The 23,721-nt window shown below is 39.2% G+C and overlaps 1 protein-coding gene across 4 annotated transcripts in view; it reads left to right on the top strand.

Annotated features, from left to right (window-relative positions):
* Window positions 1-23,721, top strand: part of RPS6KA6 (ribosomal protein S6 kinase A6) — a 242,384-nt gene that overhangs the window by 71,714 nt on the left and 146,949 nt on the right. For all 4 annotated transcript variants that reach the window (XM_055122992.1, XM_055122993.1, XM_055122994.1 and 1 more), the window contains exon 3: window positions 16,378-16,494. In XM_055122992.1, coding sequence (XP_054978967.1) covers window positions 16,378-16,494 — 117 coding nt within the window. The remainder of the gene's footprint in view (window positions 1-16,377; window positions 16,495-23,721) is intronic.

Below are 23,721 nucleotides of genomic sequence, written 5' to 3' on the forward strand. Positions count from 1 at the left end.
TTCATCCCCCTTTGAGAACAAACTGGAGAGTATATGGAATAGAGAGCACAAGTTGTTTGAACTATGGAAGAAAGACGGCAGTGATAAAAGAGGGGCTCTAGAAAGTGGAGGAGAGCCTTTGATGTAGTATGTAAGGTGATGCTGACCTGCTGAGTTACACTTTTAGGGCCAACTTATCGCAAATGTGGATCCATCCCTCTGTGTCTTGAGTGCCTCTTTTCTTAAGCAGAAGGTCGGTTTCAGACCTGGTATAAGTGGGGGAAATGGAAGGTGATGTGAGACAGAGTATAGGAGCTGCAGCCTGAGTGGGGTTGTCTGTAATACTGTATGCCACCAAGGCAGCCTTTTTCCCTTTGAGGATGAAAGAGCAGTCTGTCTGATGACCCTTGGAATGGATGATGGATGCCTCTGTGAGCTGTTGTGTGGGCCTCTGGCAATTTGAGAATAAGTTTAGGATTGGTATTTGGGATACTTTGTTGGTAAGACAACCCCTTTTTTTTCGAGATGGCTGCATGACCATGAGTAATTAGGTAGTCGTATCTAGAGTCTGGATATAACCTGTGAGAGTCTCTTGCCCGCACTCCTGGCTGTCTTCCCTGAGGCCCCTCAGAGAGGATGGGCTCCAGTTTCCCTCCCCGCCCCAAGCAGAGCTCTCGGCGGCCAAAGACCACTGGAACCTAGCCACAGCCATGCTCAAGGCTCCTCTCCACACGTTTGGACAAGCCTCACGCATGAAGGTACCAGCAGAGGAACCCAGGTGTGTGTAATGCCATCAACAGTCAACATCCAGAGACTTAAAAGCAAGGTCCCAGAAGCGGCCATGCGATATCTTACAACCTACTTCTCCTTCTGGGAGAAACTAGCAAGCTACTGAGAGTTTCCTGCTCCCATGGGACAGCCTTGCAAGCTTCCCATGTTGTATTCATATGCTAATGACAGTAACAAGCTGAATCCAATTCCCCTGACCCTGAAAGAGCCTCCAGTGCAACATCCTTGGGAAGGCCAAGAAGAGAGAGGCTTCTAAAATCTCAGGGATAGGATGAATGTAGAGGTTACTGAAACTGCTCGAACAACTCAGCGATCAACGAGATTTCGTGATCGTGATCGTGATCGTGATAGTGATATAACCTGTATCTTAGAGTCTGTATATTTACCCTGAGTCCTTTGCTTACATGTAAAGCTCTGGTAAGGGCAATGAACTCTGCTTTCTTTGAGGCAGATCTTTCTAGAGTAGGCAGCTGGCTTTCAGGACCTTAGAGATTATAACTACTGCATAGCAGACTTGTCACAGCCCTTGGGGATTTAGGCAGGAGCTGCCATCTACAAAAAGAGTGAGATAAACATCAGCAAGGGAAATGTCCTACTTAGTTGGGTGTGTACCAAAGTTCTGAGAGTTCAGGGCACAAATGGGTGAGTGGGTAGGGAGATTAGAGCCTTCTGGTATGGGCAGTAAGATAGCGGGATGGGATTATGGACCCTGGGAGGCATTAGGGAAACCGAAGAATCTTAAAGAGAAGGTGAAATTCTTGCAACCTGAAAGGAGTGAGCATGGAATGGGAAAAGTGAGAGATCAGATCTTGGAGGTGATGTGTAGAGTGTTCCTGGATGTTTCAACCAGGGTGAGTTTAAGGGATTACTTGGTGAGGATCGAGGAAGATGTCAGAGCATGCAAGCAAGACTTCCAGCCTGGGACCACAGGGTCCATTTGCTTTGATAAATATACTACAGAACAATGGGTGAGTTCCACAGACCGAGTGAGCACACCCATAGCTAGAGCTCTGTGTTCATCAGTGAAAAGGTGATAAGATTTATCAGGATTGGGAAGTGCAGTAACTGGGGCTTTAAGAGGAATGTCCTGTAGGAGTAGGAAAGCTAAGTGGACCTCTCAGGGAAACAAAGGGGGATCCTGAGAGCTTCTTTGACATTCTCGTGTAAAGGTTCAGTTAGAAAGGCAAAATTGGGGACCCAGTGGTGAATGATCCCTACCAGTATCAGGAAAAACACTGTTTAGCCAATGTGGGTGGTAAGAGGCTTTTGAAAGCTTGTTTTCCATCACCCATGATTCTTTTTGATTCCTTAGTGATTTGGAGGCTTAGGAAAATGACCTTTGAGGTGGACAGTTGGGCCTTTGAGGGTGAGAGCCAGTATCCTCTGTGTGCTAGTAAGTTAAGCAGGTATAAACTGTGGGACCCAGACAGCTGTAGGGAAGGGCTGCACAATAGAAGATCATCGACATACTGTAGGAAGATAGAAGGCTGCAGTTTACACAGCTGCAAATCTGTAGCCAGTCTCTGTCCAAACAGGTGAGAGGGCTAGCCCTAAAGCCCTGAGCAAGAACAGTTCATGAAAGATACTGGGGGAACATGATGTTTGGGTCTTTCCAAGTAAAAGTAAAGAGATCATAGCAACGAGGATCCAGGGGGTTAGTGAAGAAGGCATACTTAAGATCTAACACTGAATAGTGAGTCCTGGAGGAAGGGATATGAGACAGAGGGTGTATGGGTTTGGACACTGGGTCCATAGGGATGTTGGCCTCATTATTGAGTCACAGATTTTGAATTAAGTGGTACAAGCCATACAGAATTTTTCACAGGCAAAATGGCAAATTATAGCCCGAATTGGTAGGGATAAGGAGCCTCTGATCTAAGAGGTGCTGAGGTGGTTTAAGTCCCTGCCTATTTGCAATTGAGATAGGGAACTGGGGCCTTTATGGGAACTTGAAGGGATCCTTTTGCTTAATTATGGCTGGCGTGTTATGGGAAGCTACCATGGGATTGGAAATGGCCCTCACTGAGGGGTTAATTTTTTTTTAAGAATTTTATTTTGTTGAATTTTTTCCACCATGTGGAAAATTACAATGCATTCAGGCTTAAGTCTCAGTTACACAATGCTGAAACAACCATCCCTTCACCAGTGCCCATATCCCACCACCAAAACAACAAACAAAAAACACAGTACACCTCCCATCCTGCCCCCCGCTCCCCCCCCCCCCCGGCATTAACTGATAAATTTCACTTTACTTTCTATTTACTTTGGTTACATTCAATATTTCAACACAAACCTCACTATTATTGTTAGGAGTACCCCACTAGTCATACCTGTTGTGAAGAGGTATGAGGTCGCATGGCCGCTACGATTTGGATTTGGATTTCTGTACTTTAGCAACTAAGTCCAGGGAGATTTCTTCCAGGTATTGGATCATTGAAAGCTTCTAAACCTGAGGGGTTAATTTCCTCCAGGTTTGGCAGAGAAGAGGACTTGCATGCTGACTTCAAGGTCCAGCACAGAGGGGGTATGAGAGATATGTTACACTCCATGGCAGTTCTGAGGTCTTCTCACTAGGAGAAAGCAACTCCGAATTTTTCTGGTATGTCTTTACCAAGAAGCGGGATGAGTGATGCGGGAATGACAAAAAATGAGTTCACCAATGGTCTGGTGCCTACCAGGCCGGGGATGAGTTCTGTAGACACAGACTGTGAAGGACATCCATCTTTTGCCATAATTGAGAACTGGGAAGGATATTTGGGAACAGAGAAGAATAGCAGTACTGCAGAGGTAGCCCCTGAGTATTATAAAGGAGGTTGACTTACTCACTACCTTAGGGGTCATCCTAGTCTCCTTGAAGGTGTTGGGAGGGTGGTGAGTTTGGGCCTCTTCAGTTTTCTGCCACCAATCCCAGCATTACTGTGGTCTGGACAGGGTCAGAGGGAACTATTCCTCCATGAATAGGTGCCAAGGGCCAGTCACTTTTCCAGTGACTCTGTTGCCCACATTTGGGGCATGCTCAGGTGGGTGGACCTGGATTAGGGCAGACTCAGGCCCAATGACCCTCCTTTCTACATTTGAAGCTGGCTCTACGTAGCTGGGATTTCTGTCCCTGTCCTTGCAGGTGTGGTTGCCTGTTTTGTGGATCCTAAGGAGTCAGGCGTCATGCTTTGACTAGGGCTCATGCCTGTAATGCTGCCTTTTAGGGACTACAGGCCTCTCTATGTGCCTTATCCTGTTTGTCATGGTTATTAAATAATTTAAAGGTCATATTCACCTGTCAGATTCGGATAGGGGTCTGAAGGCTATCCTTGGCCCTCTTGAGCTTCTTTCTAACATCAGGAACTGACAGAGAGATAAAGTGAGCAGCAAGGACAGTAGCCCCTGCTGGGGATTCAGGGTCAAGCCTAGTATACCTCTGAAGAGCCTCTGTCCAGTGGGCCAACAAGAATGCTGGATTTTAATTAGGATTCTGAGTTATTTCTCTCAGTTTGTCATAATTGATAGTGTTCTGGGCGGCTGCCTGCATGCCTGAGACTGTAAACTAGGTAAAGTGGTGGTAGTGTATAGTGTGCCCACTACACTATAGTGGGCACCCCCCACAACTGTCATCTGTGATACCCTAATAGACCCACCCTACATCATTTCTGGGGTCTCATCAGCTCCTAGGGGCAGGGTATGATCTGTGAGGCGAATTTAGTCAGCGTGTGCTTACGCAGCACGATAAATATGGTCCTGCCCATCTACTGTCAGTGCCAAGTGAGGTCATTTGCCTTTTTTAAATAGCGGTATTCCTTGGCTTATGTTGTGAGAGTCATTCAAAAAAGAAGCTAGGCGTTTTAAGTCTGGGAGAGGTCAGAAAGAGAGAAGGGATCTCCTGGAGCAGCACGAGGAGGAGGTGGTGATGGCACCTTGTGTGACTACCAACAGAGGAGGTCAGGAGGATCAGGGTAGGCTGAGGATGATGGTTCATCATCACAAGGTGGATATGGGTGGTGGAGGGCTTGGGGTATGCAGTAGAGGAGGAATTGGGGATGGGGGAGAGAATAGGTCAGCACTGGAGGGCACCTCTTGGGGAGAGCAAGCTGTGGCAGGCACGGGGTGGGAGAGTATGCCACAGTTACCAGGGTGTGAGAGGAGGTCAGCTCTGGTTAGTATAGATTAGGTGGCAGCCACGTGGGGCCTCTGAGTAGCACAGAGAAGCACCTTCCGGGAAAGGGAGTGGCGTATCTGTAGGTGGGACGGGAGGAGAGGATAGGTCCAGAAGGTCCAAATCAGACTCAGGAGTAGGCAGAGTGTGGGGAGGAATATTATGGATGTCATGAGCAAGAAGAACTTGGAAACCCTGACAGGATTGAGGAGAGAGTGGCATAGCACATAAGAAAGACAATCTGGACCTAAGGGACTTCCATCCATTTATGAATTAAAAAACTCTTAATGGTAAGGTTTAATTCGCAATACATTACAGCCAACCAGTCACCTTCCACGGGAATGTCCTGTTCCCTCTACCATTTGTCTCAATGAATTAGTATAGTGCTTTAGACAAGACTGTCATTTGACAATGTTAATTCACCCACTCCAAAAATAGATGTTTTCATTTCTGTGTCCTCTTTATTTTAATGGTGACTTTTTTGGTCTATATATGCCTTTTGCTTCTCTGTTACGCTGACTCTCAGTTTTGTGATTTTGTTGAGGAACAATTGTAAATAGGATTTTCAAAAAAAAAATTCCCTCTCTTGTATTTCTTTATTTGCATACTGAAAACTCATGTATTTCTCCATGTTGCTTTTATATCCTTCAATTTACAGCAGAAGTCTATTATTTCTAGTCAATTTTTTGTGGTTTTTATTTTCTAATTATAGTATCATGCCATCTGCAAATAGTGAGGGTTTGACTTCTTATCTCATCTTTATGTCCTTAGTATCATTTTTTTGCCTAATTGCTATGGACTTATAATCCTATATTAAATAGTAGTGGTGAAAATGAGTATACAGAATTTGCTTTTGCTTCCTTTAGTATTCTGTTGTTATCTCATATATTTCTTGATTATAATTTTAATTTTTTTCTGATTTTTGTATTACTATTTACCACTTTGCTTAATGTTTTATTTCTTTTTTTTCCTAAGTAGAATAATACTCTTCCCACTTTTTGTTTGGTGAAGAGATACTCACTTAGCTTTTGTTTACCAAATAAAGCCTTTATTCTTTCATCATTATTAGATGATATTTTTCCAGGGCACATTACTCATGCCTAGAAGTTATTAGTTTTTCTATATTGTGAATGCAATTATGTTATTTACCTGCCTGTGTTGTTTCTGCTGAGATGGCAGATGAAGGGATCATTGAGGTACCTTAGTATCCTCTATGCTTTTTATCCATAGCTATCACTGAATTTCAATAATTGTGCACAGATATTTTTTGTTGTACCTCTTTCATATGTATAGTTTTTTTTTTAGCTTCCAGGACTTACACTGCTGTTTTTTATGTTTAGAGATTTCTCAGCTATTATTTCCTTTTTAAAAAGGATTTTTTAATGCATTCACCATGAATTGCAAAGTTTCAGTTATTCATGATTGAGTGTAAGATGTGCAATGTTTCAAAACTAGTCCATTCATCAGTGTCCACTTTCTCTCAGCTTTCATTTCTTTTTTATTAAATTTTTATTAGATAATCACTGTGATGTACAGTTACAGTCTTGCATGCAGCTGACTCCAGTGCAGTCCCCAGCACCACAACAGTCCCTTGAGCACCAAAACAGTCTCTTGAGCACCTACAGGAGCAAACCCTGAGCTCAGAGCGGAAGTAGCTACTGGGTACCACTGAATGACCCCCACCCCAACACAAACAAAAAACACCTTAAAAGCATAAAATTCAGAGGGAAATAAGCATGATGTGACCAGGTGATGTGGATGACCAGATCCAGTGGGAAATAGCTGTCCACCCATCCACTGCCCAACAGTCTGCTACGAGGTTCCCAACTGAAGAGTATTTGAACTGAAGCTAAGAATATGGGGAATTTTTGTTATGATCTGATTCATCTATAATACAGGTATCAATCGCTTCACATAATATCACAGAACAATAAATTTGTGGAATTTAATTTCTTTTTATGCAGAACTATTTAAGCAGAACATTGCAGGCTTTTTGGGGAGAATGCTACTCTGATATGGCTCTTTGTCTAAGAGCAAAATGGAACATTAAATGATAACCAGGGGTGTTCCACTAACTATGTTCAAATATTTATAAAACATTGCCTTTTGTGTGGTGGGATAAAACACAGCGTCTAAATAGGTTAGTTCTACTGCCAAATGCCTTTAAACTTCATTGACTTTTTTTGGAGTTGGTACAAAGGCAGGGGTTAGATCCAAACTTATACAGGATTCTGTGTGGTCCAAAAATGTACAAGTCTTTACTGATCCATATGCACTAAAAACTGAAGGCACTCACTCTCCATCTTTTGGGACGGTGAGCAGGCAAGGTGTCTGAACTGATCAGGGCAAGACCTCTCTCTAATCCATGACCTCTGCTTCTAACAAGGACCGCAGAAAGTTTTTTGAGTTGTTAGAGATGGGGTTTCTTAGTAAGGACAAACACAGTGACTGCGGTATCTGGGAAGTGATGCCCCTACCCCCCACCCCCGAACAGCTGCCCATAGTCGGAGCCAGACTTGCCATTGCTGCTTTGTCAAGGATTCCGAGGTTCTTCAAGCATGAAAAGAAAGGTAGGATATCAAATCCATCCTTTGCTCTATGAGAACGGGTTCTGTATAGAAATTGTGGAGCCGGCTGAGCGGTCAGAGGGTGCGAATTCATACTTGGTGATGGTGGAAATGGAATTCTTGAGTACATTCGCAGAGAACTATTACTGCCATCCAGAAAACTGTGTAAAACCCTGGAATGTAATAGATATCCCGAAGTAATTGTTGCTCTCTTTAAAGGTATGTAATAAATGACCCTTTTAGTGTTTGCGCTTTTCACTTCTTTCTGTCAGGTATGAACATGTGCTGATGATACAGGACACTTAGAAAATGAAAAGGAGAGGAACTTGGCACTTGATGCCATTGTCCAAAAGACACGGCACATTTGTTATCAACGCTGTAATTAAGCTCCAGTATTTTCCTCTTATTTTCAAACTCGTTTCCTGATGTGCTAAAATTGCCTTGTTATGAAATTTCCCCCTTATTCCCCTGGAGCAATAATAATTTCTGCAAGTTTGAATTGAGTGTGGTGCTCTGTAAGAAGTTTCCTGGAGAAGACAGATCAGAGGAAAACCAGATAAAGAACTGTAAAAGACAGATAAAGATTAGTGATGATTGTGGAATATGATTGTGCTGGCAACATAGTATGTGCTGTATCTTTTGGAGATAATTAGCAAACTCTCCTTTGTCAGCTCAGCCAGTAGGAAACACTGTACCTTGAGCCATTTGTGCTGCTTCTGAAAGCTAGGTCTTCGCTGGCATATTTCCCTTCTCCCTTTTCCCATTCCCCTATCTGGGAACAAGCCATCGCTTAACACTGGCACTGCCTAATAGCGATAGATGAGACTCCGAAGTTGACTCCATTGCAATCTATAAATTAGTGATGACCTTGTAATAAAAAAATCCGAAATGTCTCTGCTTCTCGGGGAGCCCCAGATCCCAGGGGTAGCCCATCAATGAAAGATCAAACTGGACTCACCAGCGAAAACACCATTAATTATTTACACACATCAGCATTTGACACCGGTAGCATTTGAATCAGGAGTTCCTTTGTTTGCTACAACATTGACCTGAGTTTTGAAGACTGTATGTTTGGGCTCACTCTTGTTCAGTCTGACAGGAGATGGCTAGACAGAGTGATGAAAAGTGAGATTTGTGTGTCAAACTTTATATCCAGATTGATGTCATACAGAAAGTTGTGTTGGCTATTACAGTGATGTCTTAAGGAGTTTTGAAAACACAATGATTTTGTGCATGTGTGAGAGTAGATAGGATAGAGGTGGGTTAGAGATGCGATGGTAATTCTCTTATCACAGGCCAGTGAAGGCAAATTCGTTAAACCTGAGCTCTCAATATACTGAAATTATTTACTGAAGGCAGTTTGAATGGGAAAAATTTTCAGTTTCATCTAAACCAGTCAGGACACAGGAGAAATCACGCCCATCTTCATGGGTCCCTGTGTTTCTGCCCATTGTACAGTACAGTCTACATAGGCTCATCCAGATAGCTCAGTCCAGCCCCAACAAGTTACAACCTCTCTTCTTAATTTTTTTTTTTGCTTTTTGGGTCACACCTGGTGATGCACAGGGGTTACTCCTTACTTTGCACTCAGGAATTACTCCTGTTGGTGCTCAGGGGGACCATATGGGACGCTGGGAATCGAACCTGGGTCGGCTGTGTGCAAGGCAAACGCCCTACCCGCTGTATTGTCGATCCAGCCCCTCTTCTTAATTTTTTGGAAAAGTTTCCAAACCATTTCCCAAAGAGGTTGAGCCAAAGTAGAGTCCCACTATCCAGAGAATGAGAAGTTCATTTTTTACCACATGTCAACCAGCACTAATTGTTTCCAGACCTTCTGATGTGAATCATATTTGCTGCTATGTGCTAATTGTCATTTTTATTTGCACTTCCCTGATAATCAGTTATGATGAGCATTTTTTCAAATGCTTTTGGCTATCTTTATGTCATTATTGAGAAAGTATCTCTTCGGCTTACCTTTTTTGATGGGGTTGTTTATTTTATTTTGCTGTTGAGTTTTGAGTGTTTTTCCTAGTTCAGTATTGGTACTTTGTTTCTGCTATTATATGAATGTCTAATGCCAATAATATTGGCACCTTTGACTTCCTTTCAGTGAAGGTCAGTGGAGAGAATGACAGAAATAAACATATAAGGAGGAAAACAAACATACATGGACTGTCTAAGCTTTAGGATCACCTGCACAGTTATCCTTGAGCTCACATGCTGGCCATTTATTCAATAGGATATCACTACCCTACTCTGACCAGTCTTCCAACAGGTGGGCCATTGTTGACAGAGCTATTAGGGTCAGTTAGTAAACACTTTCAATGGCATGAAGAGCAGGTACTAATGGAGGAATGGGAATTGGAATACTGTATGACTGAAATCCAATCATGAACAGCTTTGTATGAGTCTCTCACAGTGATTCAATAAAAGGTTTAAAAAAATCACATTTAAATTAAAAAAATAAAAAAGCAAAAAAATTATAGAGTTAAGTCCTAATAGTTTTCTATTTTAGTCCATGCTTCTCCTATAGATGAAAGACCCTACACAATCCTTTTATATGGTTGCCTGGTAAAATGACAGATATTTGTCATCTATTCTATTTTATTTTGCTAATATAGTCTTATCTGGGTGCACATTTGAAAATTCTTTACATTCTGAGACCTAAAAACTGTTTTATCTAGGGACATTTCTCATCCTTAGGGTTTTTCTCCATTAGGTCAATTAATTCACAATGAAATTATTTTCACCTTATCAACAATGCATCTATATTTTAGGTTGCATTTCTTTAATATCACAGAAATATCTCATTAATTTTCTCCCATTTATTTGTTTTTTCTTCTATGGGGACTATTATCTTTGCTGACTATTCTTAGGTCAAGATCTTGGCAAGTTAGATATCTGATATCAAGGTCTTTAGTCCATTTTGAATTAAACGTTGTCTGAATTATGGCCTAATTTTATTTTACTACTTTTTGTTGTTTGTTTGAGGACCATACCTGGTTGTACTCAGGACTTACTTCTGTCTCTGTGCTCAGGGATCACTCCTGTTGAATTTATGGGATGCTTCGGGGTATTGGGGTTGAACCCAGGTCAGCCTCATGAATAGTAAGCACTCTATTCTCTATATTATCTCTTTAACATTTAGTTATTTCAATTTGCTATCCATTTTTTCTCAACAATATTTAATGAAGATTTTCTCATTGCACCACTTGCATTTGCCTATAATTCTGATATTTTTATGTAGGCTCTCAATTATATTCCATTAAATGAATAACTGTCTTTGTTCCCATGCCACATAGTTTTGGTTACTAGTATAAAAAGCTATGTTGGGCTAGAGAGATAAATAAGGTTCTTGCCTTGCATATGGTCAACCTGGGATAAATCCCTGGCATCACATATTGGCCTCTGAGCACCACTGGGGCTAATTCCTGAACACAGATCCAGAAGTGTTCTCTCCCCCAACTAAGTAAATAAACTAGCAAAAACCTTGGTAAAGTCTGGGAATGTAATGACTCCTATTTTTATTTTCTTCTGGATTGTTTTGGATGTTATGGAACTTTTACTCTTCCACACGAATCACAGTAGTTTTCTAAGTTCTTGAACAATGTTATAGGAATTGTGATAGGATTGAATTGCATCTGTAAATTACTTTGGGTTAGTCATTTTTAAATGACCCATGAATAAGGAATATGCTGCTATTTCTTTTATTTTTTCAGAAATGATTTATAATTTTCATTCAGTTTATTTTTTACCTACTTTGTTAATTTGATTCCTAGGTATTTGAGAAGTGTTTTGAACACATTCCTTAATGGAAGTTTTTAAAAAATTTTTATTTTATTAAATCATTGTGACTTACAAAGAAATTCATAGTTGGGTTTTAGTCAGTGTTGATGGTATAAATTGAATAATTTTCATTTTTTTCTACCCTTCTTCAGTTTTACTTGCAAATTAGAACATAACAGATTTCTGTGCATTGATATTATAACCTGCTACTTTATAAATTTGTTTCTAGAAATGTTTAATGGGGTTTAGGGTCCTTTTTGTACAATATCATGTCTTCAGTAAGTAGAGATTACTTGACTCCTTCACCAATTAGAATTTTTTTCATTTCTCTTTCTTTTTTTTTCTTTTCTTTTTTTTTTTGCGTTTTTGGGTCACACCCAGTGATGCTCAGGGGTTACTCCTTGCTTTGCACTCAGGAATTGCTCCTGGCAGTGCTTGGGGGGACCATATGGAATGCTGGGGATCGAACCCGGGTCGGCCGCGTGCAAGGCAAATGCCCCTACCCACTGTGCTATCGCTCCGGCCCCTCATTTCTCTTTCTTACCTAAACCTCTTTTATCTAAACTTCTCTTTCTTATCTAAACTTCCAGTACTGTAGTACTGATGAAAGACAGTATCTTCTGCCTAATTGACATTAAAGGAAAGACTTCCTTTTTTCCTTATTAAAATAATGTTGTTAATTTCTTCTATATCTTCTTTACAACACTGAGATATGTTCCTTCAATCCCCAAAACATTGCATGTATGAGCTCATATGGATTTTATTTAACAGAAAAGCCATTGAGGATTCATTTTCATTTTAAAGACTTGCTAGATTTCGTGAAACTAAACTAAACATGTTTTCTAGCTCTGAACATTTTAGAGTTGATGTCAATTTGAACTATTTTATAATGATGATCAAATATGTCAGAACACAAAGTACTTAACCAGAAAGAAAGACACTGGAGACCCAGGCACTTCTGGTCTGAGCATTGCTTTATTGATGGGTTCAAATATTGAGCCTTCTGGCCTAGTTTGCTGCATATTGCTAGTACTCCTTGGGCTTTCTGAACATTGTTTGGGAGTCCCTCCCAAATAGTGTATTGTGGCTAGTATTTAATAACAGGCCTGAAGTGACCCATATTTACTTTCTGCTCATGTGACAAAACTTAGGTAGTTTATAGTTTGATCAAAACTGTTTTAACGTGTTTGTATCAGAGATATGAGGAAAATATATGGCTTGTTGAGTCTTCGACTAATAATCTTTTTTGTAGGACAAACTTCCAATTAGTTTGTTTTTCTTGTATTCTAACATACCTCATTTATAATATGTGGTGAAAGCTCAGCTAAGATATATATATTTTTCACTTAAAAAGTGGAGAAACTCTTATAACTTAAAAGCTAACATCACCACTGATCTGATAAGGGGTCAATATCAAAAATAAGTGAGTCACTCCTAGAACTTTAAATAAAAATACATCAGTAAATTGGGGGAAGAGATGAACAGAAACTCCCTCAAAGAAGAAATATAAATGACTAAAAGGCATGTGAAAAAATGCTTCGCATCACTAATCATCAGGGAGGCGCAAATCAAAACAACAATAAGATACTATTTCACACCACAGAGACTGACACACATCTAAAAGAACAAGAACAACCAGTGCTGCTGTAGATGTGGGCAAAAGGGATTCTAATTCGCTTTGGTGGTGACTGGTGCAGCCTTTATGGAAAACAGTATGAATATTCCTAAAAATAGACTATCATTTGAGCATCCATTTGGTCCAGCAACTCTACTTCACAGAATATATTCCAAAGGCTGAAAAACAAAATGAAAAACAAAGACAGTTACACCCCTATGTTCTTGCAACATTATCCACAATAGCCAAAATCTGGAGACAATCCAAGTGTCCAAGAATAGATGCATGGATAAAGAAACTATGGTGCATTTCTACAGTGACCATCAAAAAGATAAAGTCAATTTACTGCTTCATGGAGTGGCCTGGAGAGTATCATACTGATTCAAGTTACACAGGGGGAGAGAAACTGACACAGAATGATCTCTCTCATATATGGGATATACATAAATATAATAGTGGGATGACTACCAAAGGACAATGGAAAGAAAATGAGAACTGGTATTCAGAAACAAAATGAGAACTGGCATAGAAGGAACCATGCCACTTAAGAGGGTTGTGGGAATGTGGGGCGCCTGGGGGGGGCAACACCTATATTGGACACCTATGCTCATTTGTCCGTGAGGAGGATATGGTGCTGAAAGGTGGTAAAATGTTATATATGAAATCCTATCAGCAGTGGTACTGTAAACCACAGTATTGTATATGTGTATACTATATATAAGTATATATGTATATATATGTATATATGTGTGTATATGTGTATATATATATATAAACGTGTCTTGTAGAAGTAGACTGGAGAGTATGAGGCAAATAATGGTGAGAGCATTGTTTGGAGGGAAGATGGTGAAGGGATAGGTATTGAAAGGTGTTGAAACATTGTATGCTTTATTTACTTTTTTAATTTTTAAATTTTATTTTCATAAGTTGTTTGCATTAAGTTATTACATCTAATATTTAAGTACCAATCCCACCACCATTACACCTTTCCACAACCATTACTTCGAATTTTCCCACCACCATTCAAGTCTGCCTGCCACAGGCAGATGTTAGATAATTTATTTTCTATTGCTTATTATGAATATCATGAGAGTTCATGTGGCCGTTCCTGGAATTCTAAAATTGTAAATGATTGGAATCCAGAGGCGTATCTGTAGGGACCTAATTCATTTTGATATTCATTTGTGAGTCTCTGGATCAAGGTCCTTGACTCGATTAAATGGTGCCTGGGGAAGTAGTTCGTGGGAGTGACAGTCTGGACCCTGAATGGGCAGGAAGACGGGATGGGATGGCCAATCCCCACCACTGTCATGTGGCCTGTAGTCTTCAGTCCCTGGTCCCGCACACCTGGGGTTTTCTTCTGGAATTTTGTGGCCACTGGGGGTTCATCTGGAGTGGGCAGAGAGAGGACACTTGCTTTGTCTGAGGTGCCCCAGTGAAATTGGCTCGGCACGGGGTCCCGAGAAATCTCTGGCAAGCTGCTGTATTCCAGGATTCATTGCTCACTCTCAAAACATTGTATGCTGTAAACCCAATCATAAATAATTTTATAATCTCATAGTAACTAAATTTTAAAAAAGAAAAAACTCCAAAAAGTATCAGGTGAAATACTATTTTAATATACAATGAGTATGTATCCATGACACATTGTTACACATAATTATTTTCTTTTTATAACTGGTTTGTGGCTATTAGTAATTAAAACTAACAGTTTTCTGCTGAAATATCTTTTGAACAAATGAATATGAGTGCTGTGTTATTTGAAAGTTAAATTAGCTACCGTGAATACTAGTTTCCTTGCGAGTTTGTTGTTCTTCAGCCTGCAACATCACAGATTAAGCAGTTAATTAAAGTGTGAATTAATTGAAATTATTCTGACCATACAGACTAGAATTCATATTGTATAATGAAAAGCTGCCAATACATCAAGATATTGTGCTTAACCAGTTGTGACAGCCGAAACTTTGTGGGTCTCTTTTTCCCTTTATACTGAGTTGGTTAACAAACTCTTTTTTTGGGGGAGGAGGGCGGGCGAGTGTTGCATCCAAGCCATTTTCAGGAAACACAAGAGCCTTTCCTACTGATTCTTGACCAACTGGGGTGATGGTTCAATGCTAGGAGACAGAGGATGTGGTGCTGCTCAGGTCCTGCATTGCTGGGGATCACCACTGTCACCATTAGTGCCTAGGGGCCACTAGGAACAGACTCACTGCTCTAGGGCCTCCAGCTGTATGCTGAGGGGAGTGGGGGTAATACGGTGTGAGGATTTTACCATGGCACAGCTCATGGCCTAAAACCTGCACTATCTTCCTACCCCAGAGGTTCTTGCTATTTTTTTTTATATCTAAAGTTGTTATTCAATCCTTGTTGTACATTTCTTGGGGCTAGAATTGTAGTCCATTTCAACACATTCTTCATAGCTGAAAAGGGTCATATGTTAAGGGGTATAGACACTCTGTGTGTGATTTTCTTTCTGCCTGATCCAGGAAGTTAGAAATTTGGCAGATAATTTATATACAAGGTTAGTTATAGCCTGGGAACATTTGTTTAGGCTTTGCATATGTTTATCAAAAATAATTATTTTTTAGTGATGTCATTTAAGATACTGAAATAACTATGTATAATTGACTACTTAAAGGGAGTATAAGTAAACCAGTTCTATATTTTATTTGACTGGTGTGTCTCCAAAACAGTGTTCAGCTGGCTTAGGGGCTAGTCCTTGTAATACTCTGCCACCCAGGGCCAGCAGTTTATTGTTAGGGCCATGGTACTCAGCTGAGGATCGAACACTTGTCAAGTCCATGTGTTATATAGGCTGTAATTCCTTCACTATGGCCCCTGTGGATTATTTGAACAAAATAGTTCAATATTATGTTGAATATCTTCCCCCAATAAATCAACTTCAGTAGACATTTAATTTATCAAGTCCTATAAATAAGCACCACCATAATATAAGAGGTGCAATCTATATGTCAATAGCTATGTCAGTAGATGAACAAGGCACCAGTTTTATTTTTTTAAAAAAAAACCAGTAATTAGCATCCTTGAAGTTCTGGGAAGTAATACTTAAAATTCAAAGCACCATGAAGTTCCATAAGGATTTCTCCTCTAGAAAAGTCACATTTATTATTACAGTTATCTCAAAGATCAATGGCAGGAGATCATTGAGGTATTTTTTGCCATACCTTACAATATGCAGTATTTATCTCTTTAATTTTCTCTGCATTCACCTGAGAGTCAAATTCCAGTGAGTCTTAATACCCTTAGTTTTTACATTTATTCTTCTATTAGTTGGAAATGAGAGTGAAGTATAGATTTTGCACACAGGTATCTAATAGAAATTATGGTGGGTGGTAGTACTGTGACTTTGTTCTGGCAAACAGGGAAATGGGAATGTTGGGTGCTTTTAAAACTGTTTGATTACAGTGGGTATCATGTAACTCCTGGTATAACTTCTCACTATAAATTTGAGTATTGTCTGGGTTTTCTTACAGGATGAAACAGTTGTTAAAGAAATCCCTATCACACATCATGTTAAGGAAGGATATGAAAAAGCAGATCCTGCACAGTTTGAGTTGCTCAAGGTTCTGGGACAGGGATCTTTTGGAAAGGTAATTTTTCCATATTTTTTTCACCGAAATCTTTATCAAAGAAGTAAAGACATAAACTTGATTCTTTTTTCTTAACCTGTTAGAAAGTTACACATGAATGTGACTCTCTAATTTTATTCATTTAACTTGTTTCACTTTGTAACAAATCTTCATTCTAAATATAATAATCAAAATTTTCAAATACTCAGGACTCATTGAGTATTTGCCAACATATAGCACAGTATCTTTCATCTGACAAAATCAAAGGTAGTTTTCTTGCTCACATGCTGGTGTGATCATTACTTGTTCTGTCTTGATGATGTCATATTAATTGTTTTATTTATCTCAGAACTCAAAATTAATGTTTCAGTTCATGTCTGAATGCAAGTATTCATATGTAATCTGTTTAATCAGTATGTATGGAAAATAGTGTAAATTTATGAACTTGGTTACTTGGATTACCTGAAATATGCAACTTTGAAAGTGTTACATTTCAGGGGGAAAAGGAAATTTGAGAAAAATTAACTCTCGTCTGTCAATGCTAGAATTGTTTATAAAGTGCTTAGACTTAAAACTTAAACCAAATTCTACGATAGCCTTACTCTAGGTCTAGCCCTATCAGTGTCATGGCCCTAGATCATACCAGCCTCAATCTGGATGCTAATCCTAACTTTAACCTAAGTCCCAAATTTAACCTTAACCTAGCCACAATTCCGATGCTAGTGGTAGCCCTAATACTAGTCTTCATCTAATCCTAACTCCAATCCTCACATTAACTTTAGCACTACCACCAATCCGACCAGATACAAGTAACCCTTATCTTAGCCTCAGCCCTAGGCTCAGCAAACAGCAGCCATAATTAGAGCTCCAATATATATCCCAACCCTTGCAACCCCATGTACTAAACCTGAAAGAAAACCACAAGTTACCAAGTAAACATTAAGCCCCAAGCCCCAAATAATTTGTTAACCATACCCTCAACACTGAGTCTCTGGTCCCAGACACCTGCTCCAAGCTCAGTGTTCCTCAATTTGCTACAAATTCCACATGCCTGCCTTCACCTCCACCTTTATGTTGACCTTGACAATGGCTTACTTTGCTCCTGTGCAGTTGGTTTTGCACTTTGGGGTCTACCTAGGGCTCTTGCTCTGCTTGTCATAATTTGTTGAATTGCACATAAACAAATCATCAAAGTTGGAGCCTATCTGATGTTATAGTCCACATGTTATAGGGATTTGCCATGCATTATAATTGGAGTTGGAGTTGAAGCTGATTTCTTCTTCTTTTGCATCTGTGTCAACATTATGATATCTATCTCAACATAGTTATTTTTTTCTCCTTTTCCTTTTTGTTCTGGTTTTATTCTTTCATTCAGGTGCCCTGCAAATTTTTTTTAAAAGTGTGACTGTTTATTTTCAGAGACTTGTGGTGTGTGTGTGTGTGTTTGTGTGTGTGTGTATGTATGAGAGAGAGAGAGAAAGAGAGAGAGGGAGGGAGGAAAGATATACAGAGATAAGAGAGCCAGAGCCATTGCCAGAGCCAGAGTGGGAAAGCGAGTGAGAAACAAAAAAAAGATTATATGTTTGCATATCCATATCACAGTGATATGAGGGCATAGTAGCCTCAGAGCTACATTTTTATGGTTGTCACCACACTTTAAAATATTTTCTACTCATTTGTTCTTGTTCTGTTCCCTTTCTATACACTGTCCCCTATACTTAAACCATTTGCCTGGCTGTCCCAGGAGACCAGCGTACAAGTGTATGTTTGTTTGGGAAACAGAATGTGCCTTTATGTGTGTCTGTGAGAATGTGTGTTTATGACAGAGTCTTGTGTGATAGATAAATAGATAAGATGCTTAGGCATTATGTAGCAAGAAGAAGTTTGGGATAAATGATACAATGATGGGACCCTGTCACTGTATTACTATCATCCTGTTGTTCATTGATTTACTCGAGCAGGTGCCAGTAACGTCTTCATTCATCCCAGCCCTGAGATTTTAGCAGCCTCTTCTTACTTGTCTTTCTCAATGATTGGAGGCTCTTTCAGGGTAAGGGTAAAATGAGACCTGTTATTGTTACTGTTTTTGGCATATTGAATACGCTCTGCCGTGCCGGCAGGATACTCTCGGTAGCTTGCTGGGCTCTCTGAGAGGCATATATATATATATATATATATATATATATATATATACATATATATTTCCCTCTATGATTTTATGGAAAATGAGTAGGGAGTGTCTTATGATGTGTTGAATGTGGCTTTGTGGCCACGCGGTCCAGCAGTATATTCACTCATGTTTGAGGCTTGGCCTGAGCATGTGGAAAGCCGCCTGGGCCATGATGGCAGTTGGGTAGTGGAGGTTGGCTGCTGGGGTTTGGTCCCTTGGGGCGGGGAAGGCTCTTACCCACCCCCCTCAGGGGCGCCCCGAGTGAAAATAGCCTCTGGTGCGGAGTCCGGGGGGATGGTTATGGGAGCCTCAATTTATTCTCCCTTCTGGCAGAAGCAGCTGTGAGTTTTGGAGGTTGCGGATGAGGAGATTATCTGGCACGGGCAGGAGGTGGCTTATGGAACCTAAGGAATGGGAAATATTTAAATGTAATGAGAGTTTATTTGGTGCCACACTTCAATATCAAATTGAGATTATCTTTTTGTTAGGTGAAAAGGGAAATATAAGAAAACCTCTATCCACAAGCTCATATGTTATATTAATGCTTGAATTATTAATTATATTATGTTTTAATTACCATTATCCATTATTTTAGCTTTATTAATATTAACACATAAATGTGATCATGTTATCTGACTATTTGTACATCTTTATATGGTGGGTACTCGTATTTATTAATTTAGTTATTCATCGAAAAATTTCATTTGATAATAACTATACTGACATTCATTAATAACAAATTTACTTTATTGAGACCAATATGCCAAAAATTTGAATACTATTTAATTTACTTTTATATTTATGTACCATATATGCATGCATAATATAGAGTAACTTATAAATATTAATAAATTGTATAATTATCTACATAATATGTACATACATGTTTATAAACATGTGCTATATATATCATATACCCAGGTACAAAATGATAGAAATATGAAAGAAAAGTATGTTGGAGTAATTGCTCACTTATTTTTCTTCTGAACAGTTTCTCAGGATTGGATTTGCCTGACTGAAGAGAAACCTCTCTAAGCAGAATAGATATGGTTTTAGATATACATTACTTTGATGCCATGTAGCTTCTATAGTTGATCATGGGAAGAAAGCAGAGTGAGATGACGTTTTCTTTTGCTTTTTACCCTTTCCCTATTTTTGTTGTCATTGTTGTGTATCTGGGGGCTGCATACTTGGTTTCAGTGCTGGTAGGAGTTGCACACTTGATTTTTTTGTGATCAACATCACAAGATGTTGTGACTGTTGTGACTCTGAGAAATCACAATGACAGTGCTGGTGATCACACTTGAAGATGTGAGGTGGTGTCTTGTCCACGCAAAAGCAAGGCAGGCATTATACCATTGAGCTATGTCAGTGCATGGGTCAGATGATATTTTCATGTGCTAAATTGTAAGACCTGAAAAGAATTGGGCAGGTGACAAAACTATTATTTCTCTATAGTATTAATAATGGTTTCTTTTGTGTGGGGGGGTGTTATCTCAAATTCTTAATATTTTTAAATTAAAGAACTGTGATTTATAGAGTTATTGGTAGTTGAATTTTAGTCATATAATATTTTAATACAAATCTCACTACCTTGTCCACTTTCCTCCACCAGTGTTTTCATATTCCCTCCCAACCTCAACCTCCACCCCATCCCAACCTGTCAAATTGTCAGACACCTTACAACGTTTCAGTGTTTGTGGCTTAAAACTCATAATTTCAGTTTGGTTGAGTCTGTGTTTTTCATGTATCTGTATACCACTCATTCATATAACCAGTGTAACTGAATCCCTAATGCTTATTCACCCATTACTTCCAGTTCTCTTATTGCTCCATTGATTTCATATTGGGATACTAAAAGGATCTTGAAGAGTTAATTAATTAAATGTATTATTTGTGCAAGTGCATTTCTGGTCTATTCTTTTGCTTCTTCTGTCTCTTTTTGCCTCTATGCTTCAGTCTTTTCATTCCTTTTTTTGGGGGGGTCACAACCGGTGATGCTCAGGGGTTACTCTGGGCTCTTTACTCAGAAATTACTGCGGTGCTTGGGGGACCATATGGGATGCTAGGAATCAAACCCTGGTTGGCCGCATGCAAGGCAAATGCTCTCCCTGCTGTGCTATTGCTCCAGCCCTTTTCATTCTTTTAAGGACTATAATCTAGAGTGATAAGTCTAAAATTGTGGCCTGTCCAACCCTGGACTTCCACAAGGCATTTTAGGTACGTCAGGATCCAGGATGTTTCATAAAAACACAAATACTATTTTTGTAATATTTGACGAATTGACACAAAGTTGTACTGTATAAACATACAGTTTAATTATAGAATCATTGAGGAATACGATGATTAACTATTCATTTTGTAGAAATACATGCAGTTAAAATTTTACTTAAGAATATCCTTGATGTAAGACCCAAAAATAAAATGGAGAAAAGACATTTGAACACCTATGTTCCTTGCAGGACAATTCACAATAGCTAAAATCTGGAAACAGTCCAAGTCTCCACGAGTAAATGACTGGATAAACTAAGGTACACATACATAATGAAATATTACTTGAAATATCAGATAAAATCATGCAATTTGTTCCTATATGGAGGGGCCTAGATAGTATCATGCTGAGTGAAGTTAGTCAGAAGGAGAGAGACTGACACAGAATGATTTCTTTTATATGCAGAACATAAACATAATGGTGGAATAATGAATAATCAAAGGCAATGGAGACAAGAATATGTAAACTGTTCATCAGGAAAGGTGCCACCTGAGGGGGTTAGGGAGATAGGACATGGGAAGGACAACATCTGTGATTGAGGGACTCATTCAACCTGGAGGAGGAGGTGCTGCTGAAAAATGGTGAAGTGTTATGTAAGAGATACTATTCTATCAGCAACAGTACTGAAAACCACATTACAACAGAGAGAGAGGAGATAAGAGAAAAGAGAGAGAAAGAAAGAACACGCCTTATAGAAGCAGACTTGTGGTTAGGAGGCAAATGGAAGAGGCATCGTGGAATGAAGTGGACACCAGTGAAGGGATAGGTGTGTAACCTGTGTACCTGAAACCTAATCTTAAATAATTTTGTAATTTGATGTTGACAAAAATTAAATTAAAAAATAAATGTTCTTGATGTATTGGGATTGATAAGTAATACAGTGGGTAAATTGCTTGATTTACAAGTAGTTGATGGGGATTCAGTGCCAGGTATCCTGTATGATACTCCAACTACCATCAGGACAGAGCCAGGAGTAACTCCAGAACATGGCTATGTTTGACCAAAAACAAAACAAAAAGAACATCCTTGGTGTAGAAACTAACAATGAATAAATATATATTAAATTTCAATCTGAATTGAGAAGTATACACAAAACATTTTATCTGCATACTTAGAGAGGATGGTTCTGTAAAGGCAGAGCATTTTTGTTATTTTTGAGTTATGAAATGAACTTTTTTTATGGAAACCCATTTTTACCAGGCAAGAACAATTGACAAATTAAAATTAAATTTGGGCATTTGGTAGATTTTAATTTTCTTCCAAAAATGTATCATTGAAATTCAATCATTAACAGCTTTGTAATGGTCTGTATCACAGTGATTCAATAAAAAAGTTTAAAAAATGAATGCAAGACAGAGTGATAATATGGTGGGTAAGATGTTTGCTTGCAAACAGCTGACCAAAAATTGCTCACAGGCACTTCTTATGGTCCCGAAATACCACTGTGAGTGATCCCTGAGTGTACAACCAGGAGTAAACCCTGAGCACAGGTTGTGGCCAGAAAAGAAAGAACAAAAAATTTTTTATAGTAAGTCTATTATTTCATGGAAATCAATTGACTATATTTTATGAATGATAAAATGTTGGAAGTAAAATATAATAATTAAAAAATTATTATGTGCCATCTACAACTTGATACTTTCTTGATATTCAACATACATTTATGATATTGCTTGCCTCCATATTTGCAATATTTTCATAATTCAATAAACATATTTAAGATGGTCGGTATATATTATTAGGCATATATAATGTAATGCTACTACATCAGACTCCTTTCAAAGTGAATGGTTTATCATTGCTATTATGTAGCAGGATATAAACAATTCATGTGACTTAAAATTTTCAATTGTTGTGTGCCATAGAGGCAGGTGGAGGGGTGGGATCTTGTACAAATGTTCAGTTAGGCAGTCTGAGGCTCTAAGACAAAGAATGGGAGAGAAATTATTTTCCACAGAGGATCATAGGACTCGCTCATATCTTATGACCAAGAGCAGCCTTCTCAGCCTCCTTTTATTTGCTGTCATAATGTAAACACATCCAATGAAATTCAGCCGAGTAGAAAGAATCAAAACAAGGAAATGGAGGTACAGGATGACCATCTATCAGAGTATACATTTGTTTTGCCCTGTTTACAAGGCAAACAGTTATAATATCCAGGAAGGAAAACACAATCAGTTACAATTGCCAGGGAAGTAAACATGGTTGAGCACTAGGCTCCATATGTTATGACTTCCTCACACCTGGGGTCTGTGATAAACAGGAGAGAGTGTTTACATATAAAGGTTAGCTAGGTCTAAGATACATGAGAAGGGGAAGCTGCTGCTTTGTGCTGTGGGGGTTTGCTGCCCACCAAAGGTCGGTTTGGCCTTTTCCATATCAATTAATCAGACTCAAAAGCTTAGGCTTGCCCACTTAGTGCAAAGTGGGGTCCAGGTTCTGCTTCCTGCTTGCCGGCAGTGTCCAAGGATTCCTTCCATGATCTGGTTGGGTACCAGGAGTTGTCTTCCGTAGAGGCAGGTGGAGGGGTGGAACGGGGTTGGGAGGGATACTGGGGACATTGGTCAAAAATGTGCACTAGTGGAAGGGTCAGTATTTGATCATTGTATGACTGAAACTCAAACATGAAAACTCTAAGTTTAGCTCAAGGTGATTCAATAAAAAAGACGAAAATTGTACTTAAGTAGACAAAGAAAAAAACTTTTTCCATTGCAACTAATCTTTAGGAAACTCATTTATTTTTTATTAAAAGAAAACGAAAATTGTATGAAAAGGTTATTAAAATATTCCTTGTTTTCCAAGTACA

The sequence above is a fragment of the Sorex araneus genome, chromosome X (genome assembly GCF_027595985.1).
Source record: "Sorex araneus isolate mSorAra2 chromosome X, mSorAra2.pri, whole genome shotgun sequence".
NCBI lineage: Eukaryota > Metazoa > Chordata > Mammalia > Eulipotyphla > Soricidae > Sorex > Sorex araneus.